The sequence below is a fragment of the Dendrobates tinctorius genome, unplaced genomic scaffold (genome assembly GCF_039654945.1).
Source record: "Dendrobates tinctorius isolate UK_male_01 unplaced genomic scaffold, ASM3965494v1 ptg000175l, whole genome shotgun sequence".
Lineage (NCBI taxonomy): Eukaryota > Metazoa > Chordata > Amphibia > Anura > Dendrobatidae > Dendrobates > Dendrobates tinctorius.
Window position 1 is genome coordinate 2178849 of NW_027361842.1, and position 11932 is coordinate 2190780.

At 45.9% G+C, this 11932-nt stretch overlaps 1 protein-coding gene across 1 annotated transcript in view; it reads right to left on the reverse strand.

Moving 5' to 3' along the window:
• The window catches only part of DDA1 (DET1 and DDB1 associated 1), a 33189-nt gene extending 26074 nt beyond the window's left edge, over nt 1-7115 (reverse strand). Inside the window, exons 1-2 of the mRNA XM_073551335.1 lie at nt 6959-7115; nt 5965-6045 (exon numbers count right to left, since the gene is read on the reverse strand). Of these exons, the coding sequence (XP_073407436.1) occupies nt 5965-6045; nt 6959-6964 (87 nt within the window). The 5' untranslated portion in view covers nt 6965-7115. The remainder of the gene's footprint in view (nt 1-5964; nt 6046-6958) is intronic.
• Nucleotides 7116-11932: the final 4817 nt, after the last annotated feature.

Sequence of the window (11932 nt, forward strand, 5' to 3'; positions counted from 1 at the left end):
CCTGCAGGATCCTGCTCCATTTGGAACAGGAAACCAAAACTGAGGAGGAAAGGTGGACCGCCCCTTTTATCTTTCCTGTAGGGTTTCCTGTTCCAAATGGGCGGATCCGATACCTCCAGTGGGTGCTGTCGTGGCGAAGAGTAAAAAATGTATTATTGGATTAATATTTTCTTTTCTTCCTTTTTTTTTTTTTTTCACATTTTTACATTGTCACAGGATTCTTTAAAAGGTATCAATGAGGATTCAAATCTTAATATTTTTGTACATGATCACTGTCACTTTATTAACATGTAGGACACAATCTAATATTCACTTGTGTGCAAGTCCTTAACCCGTTATGCATTGTTTTTTGCATGTGGGGCCATTACTGTCATCTGCCACTAGGTGGAGAATATGCAGCACCATAAATTTCTTAGGATGAAAGTGTGGTATTTAGTTTTAATTTTTATACTTTTTCAATATGGGCATGCCACGTATAAAGAGACATATGCATGACTGTTTTAAATATTGTTGGACAGATCTAAATATATTCTGTATACTTGGAGATTACTTTTTTTCTGTTTATGATCTCTTTTTATTTGTTTTAATGGATTTGCTAATTGTCCAAACAAAGAAAGTTTTTTTTTCCCCTGACGTTTTTGTTCATGTAAGTAATCTTTGTAGGCTTTGACCTGTGATCCAGCAGTGTATCTTTTTAGGTGAGCATAAAAGTGTGGTCCTCTGAACAGAGGCCACACAGAGTCCAGAGTAACTTTGCTGCCTCATTACAGTGAATGGATCCTTCGGGGGTTTCATCTGTCATGTCACTCTGAGATTTAGATAGAACCCCAAAGTAAGTGGTCAGCGTAGAGCGCCGGATAACTGTGATCCCAAATGTTATGTAAAATGTTCCCAATAAAAGCTTCAACTCAATCCACAAAAAAAGCAAGTCCCCATTCAGGTCTGTCATCTGTTAACAGAAATATAGGGGGTTTCCACATTACCGGTAGTGCAATGACTCTGGAAAAGCTAGATGGCTCCTCACTCACCATCAGGGTGGATTGATTTAAATCACGCCGATTTAAATCATGATTTAAATCACGATTTAAATCAAAAGATTTTTTTCTATTTAAATCGGATCGATTTAAATCATGATTTTAATCATGATTTAAATCACTGATTTAAATCAAAAGGCTTTTTTTTAATATAAATCACGATTAAAATGAGAAGTGAGAGCAGTGTGCATGTGCGCCCATAGTTACACGGACGAAACTAGGGGCAACGATCTAACGCCAGGGTGAGGGGGGGACCCCAAAGTAAGTAAAAATCTTTTTTGTTTTACTATATGGCAATAGGTAGGTGTTTAAAAGCAGCATGTCTTAATTGTATAAACTATGAATAGCCTCCACATTTTGTTCATACTGCCCCTTTAATTCCACACTTCTAGCTTGGTTTCAGTTTTGGTTTAGTTTCTTTTTCCCTGCATTCAGTTGACATGCCCAAACTTGTTGGATAGTCAGCAGTACTTGGCTCAGGCTGTAGTAACATCAGCAGTGCTTGGCTCAGGCTGTAGTAACAATCAAACTTCATAAGTGATCTGTGTGAGCCATGGCAGCAGGTCGTAAGAGAGACCCTATTTGGGTTCATTTTGTTGAGATGCCAGCAGCAGATCTTGGAAAGAAAGGTGCAAGAGCAAAGTGCAAATACTGTCAAAAGGATATCCAAGGACTTGTTTGCCGTTTGAAATCACATTATGAAAACTGCAACCAGAAGGGAAATGAAGATGTTGATAGTGATACAACTAATGTCAATGAACCCCCACAGCTTCTTATGCACCAGGAGCCTAGTACTAGTGGTAAGTCTGGCAATTAATTTACAACCTATTTTTTTAACAGACATTTTACTGGGATGGTTAAAGTCTATGAAAAGAAAAATGATTTAAATCAAAAAAATCTGATTTAAATCAAAAAAATCTGATTTTTTTGATTTTTTTAAAAAAATCAAGATTTTTATCCACCCTGCTCACCATAAGAAATTCATAAAACTCTGTGCTCCCAAATCCAAATCCACCCCCCCTTCTGAGCCCCACAGTATGACTAAGGGTGGTTTCACATTAGCGTTTCAGGGAACAGCGACGGCCTGCACACAACTGCCGCTAAGCCACGCCCCCACCGCGCCTCCTCCGATAGCTCCACCTACCAGCGCAAGGTGCTGCATGTGTCCCGCATCTTTATCACTGGGGACGAAGGCTGTGCGCAGTATGTGTTTGGTGGCGCATGCGTCCTTTTGACGGTGCGCCGAGCGCAACCAAACTGCAACATGCAAAAGGACGCACGCGCCGCCAAACGCATACTGCGCATGGCCTGCGTCCCCAGTGCTAAAGATAGGGGACGCATGCAGCGTCATGCGCCCATAGGCGGAGCGGCAGGGGGCGGGGCTTAGTGGCGGCCGTGCGCAGGCAGTTGCTGCGCCCTGAAACGCTAATGTGAAACCACCCTAAATCACAGCGCCCACATGCTTGGCATTTCTGTGTCAGCCTGTGTAATTTACAGGTGCATGGACTGGCCACCACCAACGAGCTGGCCACCACCAACGAGCTGGCCACCACCAACGAGCTGGCCACCACCAACGAGCTGGCCACCACCAACGAGCTGGCCACCACCAACGAGCTGGCCACCACCAACGAGCTGGCCACCACCAACGAGCTGGCCACCACCAACGAGCTGGCCACCACCAACGAGCTGGCCACCACCAACGAGCTGGCCACCACCAACGGCACTTTGCAATTTTCACTCAGCAACATCCACTGCTTCTTGTTTCTTGAAAACACCCATGGAGTCAAAATCATCACTACATCTGTAGGTAAATTCCCAAAAGGGGATAATTTCCAAAATTGGGTCACCAGAGGAAGGATTCTGCTTTTCTAGCACTTAGGGGGCTCTGTATGTGGAGTCTGCAAACTATTCTAGGAAAATCTGTGCTCCTGGAGGCAAATAGCGCTGCGTTCCTCCAGAGTCTCTCTGTATGGCTAAGTAGTACTGTACAGCCACATATGGGGTATTTGTACATTTAGCAGAAATTGTGGGACAGATTTTGGTGCTATTTTTACCCATTTTGCAGTGTGAAACTGTAAAATCTGAGGCTAAAACAAAATTTTGGTCATAAAAAAATGTAATTTTTTTGTCCAATTGTATTAAAATCTGTGCCACACCTGAGGTGTCAATATGATCACTGCAACCCTAGATGAATTCATTGAGAGGTGTAGTTTTTAAAATTGGGTCACTTATGGGGGGTTCTAATACCTTAAGGGTAATGTGACATGACACCCTCAAACCAGTCCCACAAAATCTGCACTGTAATATGGTGCCTCTTCCCTTCTGAGCTGTGCACTGTGCCTCAAAAGTAGATTTTAACCACATATGGGGCATCGGCATACTCAGGAGAAATTGCACAACAAACTTTGGGGTCCATTTTCTCCTATCCCTGTGAAAATTAAAAAAAAAAAAAAAAAAAAAAAAAAAAAGATTGAGGTCAAAACATTTCTGTGATAAATATATTTTTTTAATTTTCACAGATCAACATTGTAAAATTCTGTGAAGGATCTGTGGGTTCAAGGTGCTCACCACATATCTAGATAAATTCCTTGAGGGGTCTAGTTTTCAAAATGGTGTCACTTGTGGGGGGTTTCCACTCTTTAGGCACATCAGGGGCTCTCCAAATGCAACATGACACTCGCAGACCATTCCATCAAAGTCTGCATTCCAAAACGTCACTTCTTTCTTTCAGAGCGCCCAAACAGTAGTTCTCCACCCCATAAGAGGTATCTGCATACACAGGACATACTGCACAACACATTTTGGAGTCCATTTTCTACTGTTACCCTTTTGAAAATAAAGTTGGGGCTAAAACAAATTTGTGAAAAATCAGTTTTTATTTTCATGGCTCTACGCTATAAAACTTCTGAGACGCACCTGGGGGTTTAATGTGCTCACCACACATCTAGATAAGTTCGTTAAGGGGTCTAGTTTCCAAAATGGGGTCACTTGTGGAGGTTTCCACTATACAGGCACATCAGGGGTTCTCAAAACGCAACATGGCATTTGCTAATTACTACATCAAATTTTGCATTCAAGCGGTGCTCCTTCCCGTCCAAGCCCTGCCGTGCGCTCAAATAGTAGTTTTCGGCTACATATGGGGCATTGGCGTACCTAGGAAAACTTGCATTTTCTCCGGTTACCCTTGGGTAAATAAAAAAAAAAAAATTGGGGTCTGCGGTTTTAGCACTTTGAGCGGTGCCGTTTTTAGAACGGTGTCATTTTTGGAAATTTTCTGGCATATAGACCCCTCAAAGTCACTTCAAATGTAATGTGGACCCTAAAAAAAATGGTTTTGTAAATTTTGTTGGAAAAATGAGAAATCACTGGTCAACTTTTAACCCTTCAACTTCCTAACAGAAAAAAATTATGTTTCAAAAATTGTGCTGATGTAAAGTAGACATGTGGGAAATGTTATTTAATAACTAGTTTGTGTGATATAAAGCGCTGATTTAAGGGCATAAAAATTAAGTTTGAAAATTGCTAAAGTTTGTCAATTTTTTTTTCCCGCATATCATAAATGTTACCACTGTCATGAAGTACAATATGTCATGGAAAGGAAAACACCTCAGAATCAGTGGATCTGTTGAAGTGTTCCAGAAAACTTGTTATGATCAGGGTTGAGGAGTCTTGAGTCAGAGCCTATTTTGGTGGAGTCGGGAGTCATGGAAAATGAGGAGTCGGAGGTTTGGCTTACCAACTCCACAGCCCTGGTATTGGCTGTGAAGATGGAGCCGATTTTGGTGGAGTAGGAGTTGATGTCAGGGAAATTGAGGAGTTGGAGGTTTGGCTTACTGACGCCACAGTCCTGGTCATGACACATTTCCTTTAACAATGCTGCATCAGCCTCTGGCCTCAGCCCGCCAGACCAACGTTATGCTATGGGGCCGTGCACATAGTTTTTTTTCCCCCATCTGACAAAGGCGGTCTGGGAATAAAAAAAAAAAAAATTGCTACACGCTCAAATTTGCGCCGATATTTGGCTCACACTTGGCCATGCAAGTAAATGAGACCTTGGAAAATATCGGACTGCACTCGGATGACATCTGAGTGCGGTGCGATTTCCACGGACTGACAGGATGGAGACATTTTTCTCTCCATCTTCTCATCTGAGAGAATCACACTCATTAAGGTCTGATCATCATAACTGACCCGATTATCTCGGAGAGAAGGCACGCCTGTGTGACCCTAGCCTTAAGGCCCCATCACACAAAGAGAGATTGCTGATTTTTTGACGCCACAGCGCTCTCGCCAGCGACATCGCTGTGTGTGACATGGATCAGCGACCGGCCCCCCCCGCCGGGTATCGCTGATTGTGCTCGAACGTCCTGGGCCGTTTTTTGATCATTGGTCTTCCGCTGGCCAGCACGCATCGCTGCATGTGGCAGAGAGAGACCAGCAACGCTGGTTTTCAAGGTAAACAGCGGGTATCTAAGAGCCGCGCAGCTCTTAGTTACCCGCTGTTTACCCTGGATACCAGCTTCCTCGCTGGTCCTGATCGCTGGTGGGTCTGTCTATGTGACAGCTCACCAGCGATCCCATCCACGATGGATGGTTGGTGGGATCGCCGGGACATTGATGCGTGTAACGGGGCCTTATTACCACTTATCACACATGATCATCATCACAGCAAGTTCCGCTACTCCTTCCATGAGCATGCTGTCACGTCACAGAGCTGAGGGTATAGGGGTGGACTAAGCTTGACAATACAGCACTATTACCCTACTAGAGGGGTAAAGCCTCATGTCAAGTTCCCTTTAATCTAGTAGAAAAAGCACACACATACTACACAAATCCCAATATCGTGTCCACGAGTCAGAGAATACAGACAGCACAGTATAAAACAGTAGCACAATTATGAGCACCATGTGTGCTTCTGAAAGTAACTTACTGAGGCTTTACACACAGAGTCTGCATGAAATCTGCTAAAGTTGGTTTCATTGTACACGGGTAGGCCTTTTAAAAAGTCCGCCTAGAAGCAAGAAGAGACAAAAGCGTCTTACAGATCAAGGCACATACAAGGGGCTCCATTATTTGCTGGTTAGCTATGTAATAAAGAGGTCATCAGTGGGATACGGGGGACTCCATGCTTCAGGTGTGCCCAAGCATTGTCTGTCATGGCGTGGAGCACACGTAGCGCCCAAATGATGCCATTATTCATGACAGCGAGGAGAAAGTGGTCTGGGAATTTGTATTTTGCCTTCCAATGGTCAGAGCATCTCTTTGCTTTACATAGGTGCCATTTTACTGCCAGCATTACTTTCTGAAATCCCATGGAAGGGTTGTCATTTCTAACAGATGAGTATGTCAGTGTACTGGGACCCTGCAGTACGGTGCAGCCATGCAAGGTATGGATCCCCAGCATGCAATCACTCGCTGGGCATTAGATCATGGGGTGACGGCTCTCAATCATCCTTCCCACAGTGCTCTGATCTCCAGTAATGTGGCCCCTATGTAAAGCTTCCGAGAAGGGCGGAAAGTAGCACTTATTACAGACATGTCCCAGCCTCACGTGTCTGAGCTGGTGACAACCAATGAGGCGGTAACTGCAGTGATGACAAGGTTGTCACCCAGCTTTACCAGTCACCTGCATGGCAGACCTCCCCGTACTCCTGTAGGAAGAGACAGCCACCACGGGGCAGCCATACTGCCTACACCACACTACCTAGACCACCACGCCAGAACGGAATGGCTGACACAGACCCATGGGAGCAGCAGGTCAGAGGCCTCTCGGCTGACTACACCCGGCACACAGCGTCCACAGCCTCCCACCCCACAACACGGCCCATGCGAGGGTGTGCGGGCACTATGCCAGCCCCCTCCCTCCTAGGACCCCCTATGGCCACAGACAACCATGTACCAGCTGCGTACACACGTATACACACCATCATCAGCCAGCTCCAGCCTCGCCTGCTCACACAAACCGCAGCGGGAGCGTCTCCGAGAAACCACGCCTCTCATTGGCCGCCGCGCCACAGTTATGCTTTCAGTACTGTACAACGATTGGCTCTTTCACTTGTCAATCCAGATTTTAGCATTTCAGTTGGCTTTTCAGCTAGTCAGTTTGTGACGTCACCAGTACTATCAGTTAGGATGCACGGGAAAAGGCATGTGGCTTTGTAGGTGATGCTGCCATTGGCTTACAGTCTATCGCAAGTCATGATGGGAATTGAAGTTTTACAAGCGGTGGTGTGTGTCTGTCTGTGACGCCTTTCTAGGCTGCGTTTCCACTGTCAGTAAAAGCTGCAGGTTGGACACTGCTTCATCCACAGGGTCCAATCCGCAGCGTCCAGATGTTAGAGCATAGTGGATGGGATTTTATGAAATCCCATCTCCACTATGCATTCAGAGATGCAGGTGGCAGACCCATGTAACCGGACATGCGGCGCATCTCTATAGACCGCAGCATGTCTATTTACAATGCAGAGACGCTGATTCCCCTCAGCGTAAGGGTATGTGCACACGCTGCGGAATGCTCTGCGGATTTGTCCTTCCGGACTTAGTAAAATCCACAGGTAAATCCACAGGTCAGAAGACCTGCGGAATGCTCTGCGGATTAGCCTGCGGTTTATCACCTCTACAATGGAGGAGATGGAATCCGCAGCACAATCCGCAGAAAGAATTGACATGTCCATTCTTTCTGCGGTTTTGAAACTGCAGCAAATCCGCATGGAAAATTCCGCAGCATCTGCACTGCGGTTTTCATTTTGCATAGAAAATAATGGTACTGTACCCGCAGCAGAAACTGCTGCGGATCCGCAGGGCCAAATCCGCTGCGAATCTGCAGCAGAATCCGCAGCGTGTGCACACACCCTAAGGCTATGTGTACACGTTGCAGATTTAGATGCGGATCCGCAGTGTAGTGCACAACCAGTGATAGTGAATGGGAAGTTTGGGTTTGTTGTGCACATGTTGCGGAAAAATCCGTGCAGATTTGCAGCGTTTTATTTTCCGCAGCATGTCCACTCTTTTTGCAGATCTGCAGCGTTTCTGCACCCATTGAGTCAGGCACATCCGCAGGAAAACCGCAGGTGTAAAAAAGATCTGCAGATTTGCTGCAGATGTGGGTGTGAGAAACGCTGCGGATCGGGAGAGGGGAAGTGTGTGGGCGGAGACTATGTGTATGTGCATGTGTCCCTATGTGTGTGCAGCCATTGTCTGATGGGACTAGTGCTCCCATCCGGCTATGAATGCTCACAGTGATAGCATTGCCGATGATGGGGCAGTACATACATATAACATACATTACAGACAGTACATACAGCACATAACATAGAGTATATACTCACCAATCACCTAGTCCCCAAAGCTCTCGATCTCCTGTAATAAAAATAATACACCAACCTATACATTATAAGGTTTCTGCTGTAGTCCAGTTAATAACGAGAGTCCCACGACGATCTCCCATGAAGAACACAGACATTGGGTGATGTCTCTGCTCTACAGGGGCTCCCGCGATGAACTGACAGGCAGAGGTAATCCTCCACGTTGTATCCCTCCGCCGCCGGGAGAGAGGTCCCCTAACCCTAAGGCCGGAGTCACACTAGCGAGAAATACAGACGAGTGCTATTCGAGAAAAATCGCATAGCACTCGGACCAATGTTAATCTATGGGGCAGCTCCCATCATCCATTTTTTTTCTCACCCATATTATACGTGCGGGTGAAATCGCAGCATGCTGCAATTTGCAGCGTATATCGGCCGAGACTCTCCAATGCAAGTCTATGGGTGCGGGAAAAAAACGGATTACACACTGACCATGCGTGTGACTTGCGAGAAATACGCACCGGTGTTCTTAGAAAAGCCGGCAATTCCATGCACTATACTATAAAATCACACTGACAGGTTAAAATAGAATAGATAGAAAAAAAGGAATACACATAGTATAGGTATACATATACTGCTCAAAGAAATAAAGGGAACACTAAACAATACAATGTATTGTTTAGTGTTCCCTTTGTTTTTTTGAGCAGTGTATATATATATATATATATATATGTCATTGACACACATATATATATATATATATATATATATTTATATTTCATAGAGATGTAATGTAGATACCAGAATAGGTGAAAATTCATTACAGAACCCGACAGGATATGAGACATTGTTTACATACAGTAAACCATTGAATATCCGTTAGATTTATATATGTCCCTCACTAATAATGTTAGTAGTGTGTGTGTGTGTGTAAAATTTTGGAGCTCTAGATGTTAAATTAAAGGATTATTTCACGGAAAAAACTGGCGTAGGCTCCCGCGCAATTTTCTCCGCCAGAGAGGGCAAGCCAGTGAATGAGGGCAGATAATAATAGCCTAGAGAGGGACCATTGTTTTTGAGCCCCTCCTGTTTAAAAAAAATCTGCCCCCAGCCACCCCAGAAAAGGCGCATCTGTAAGATACGCCAATTCCAGCACTTACCCGCTCTCTTACCACTGCCGTGTAGTGGTGGCATATGGAGTAATAAGGGGTTAATGTCACCTTGCTATTGTAAGGTGACATTAAGCCTGGTTAATAATGAAAAGGTGTCAATAAGACACCTTTCCATTATTAATCCACTAGTCAGAAAGGGGTTAAAAAACACACACATTAAGAATAAAGACTTTTAATTAAATAAACACACATTTTTTTCCATCTTTATTTCACTCCCAATCCATTCGAGCCATCGTACTTCTGTAAAAAAAATAAAAAAATAAAAAAGCAACAATATCCATACCTGTCCGCCGTACAGTCATGTCCCAAGCCGCACTCCATCTGAAGGGGTTAAATAGTTTACAACTGGGACCGGCGCTAATGAGACCAGCCTGGCTGTAAACCATGGAGGAATGACTGACAAGCTGCCTGCGCAGCCTCCCCGCCTGACCGGAGATGAACTGATTAGCGTGGGAAGGTTTCTGAATACTTTCCCACGCTGTCAGTTCACCGCGGGTCGGGCGGGGAGTCAGCACAGTCTCACTGACGTCAGCGGTAGTCACAGGCTGCGCAGACTCCCCGCCTGACCTGAGGTGAACTCACCAGCGTGGAAAAGTATTCAGAAACATTCCCACGCTAATCAGTTCACCTCAGGTCAGGCGGGTGTCATGGTCCAGTCCGGAGTTTATTTTCTGCTGTCTTCACTCCGGACTGGTCATGAGGGAGTTAATCTCCTCAGTCTTGTTCTGGAGCTAGCTGGGCTATTTCAGTCTCTCACAGCCTGCTGACCAGTGTTAGTGATAGCTCAAGGTTCCGGTTTAGAGCTGCTGACCCTTGTACCTTGGTGATCCTCCTGCCTTTGACTGATATTCACGTGTATGACCCGGACTGATTTCTGACCCCGTCTCTTAGTATTTGTCTCTGCTGTTATGTTCCCTCTCTGGCATCTGACTCCCCGGCTTGTACCCTGACCACGTATTTCGTCTCACGTTTTGGACCCCGTGCTCATGTTCTGGCTTTCTGACTCTCGGCTTGGTATTTTAACTACGTGTATTGCTGCTCCTTCTGGTACGTCTGCTCCTGCTAGTTTCTGACTCGGTTCGTCTGACTATTCTCTCTCGTTACCTGTGGCACCTGTGCTGTTGCTCAGGGTTGCTGCTCTTAGTGTGTAACCTCTCTTCCCTCACCAGCTCCCCCTGGCGGAGGTTTCACTACAGCGGGGAGTCTGCGCAGCCTCATTGACATCAACCCCACAAATATTACCCCACTAGATGGTGGCCCGATTCTAATGCATCGGGTATTCTAGAATATGTATGCAATCTGTCACCCCATTTTTGCACCATAAACTGGGGCCACCGCCATCAGGGACTTATCTACAGCATTCTGTAATGCTGTAGATAAGGCCCCGATGAAACCTGAAAGATAAGAAAAAAGTGTTAGATTATACTCAACCCGGCGTTCGGTCCGGTCCGATGGGTGTCGCCGTCCCGTCCGGCGCCTCCCATCTTCATACAATGACGTCCTCCTCTTTGCTTCTCCCTCGGCTCCTGCGCACGCGTACTTTATGTGCCCTGTTGAGGGCAGAGTAAAGTACTGCAGTGCGCAGGCTCCGGGAAAGGTCAAAGAGGTCCAGCGCCTGCGCACTGCAGTACTCTGCTCTGCCCTCAACAAGGCCGATAGAGTACGCGTGCGCAGGAGCCGAGGGAGAAGCAAGGAGGAGGACGCCATTGTATGAAGATGGGAGGCGCCGGACGGGACGTGACACCCATCGGACCGGACCGAATGCCGGGATGAGCATAATCTAACTCTTTTTTCTTATCTTTCAGGTTTCATCAGGGAACCATCAGGAGATCAGCGGCTAGCGCCGCAGATCTCCCAACGGTAGCGGTGGCATGCGTAGTTCGAATTCCACACCAACTCGCGGCCGGACTGCGCATTTCGCTGATTGGTCGTGCCCAGCCGGCCATGACCAATCAGCGACGTGGGATTTCTGTTACTGACAGACAGACAGAATTAGACGATTATATAGTAGACTAGATGGTGGCCCGATTCTATCGCATCGGGTATTCTAGAGTCTCTGTTAAAATAAAAAATAAATAAACGTCATTTCCGGCCCTTCTCGCTAAGCTTTACTGAGACCGGAAGATGCCGAGAACGTGGTGAGAGGAGGGACAGAGTCCGGGGGTCATCGGAAGGTGAGTATATAACTATTTTTTATTTTAACAGAGACTCTAGAATACCCGGTGCGATAGAATCGGGCCACCATCTAGTGTATTATACTCCTGTTACACCCGGAGCTGCTGTCACTGTTCTGCTGTTACCTAATGTATTGTACTCCAGTTACACCCAGAGCTGCTGTCACTGCTCTGCTGTTATCTAATATATTGTACTCCAGTTAATCCCAGAGCTGCAGTCACTGTTCTGCTTTTACCTAATGTATTGT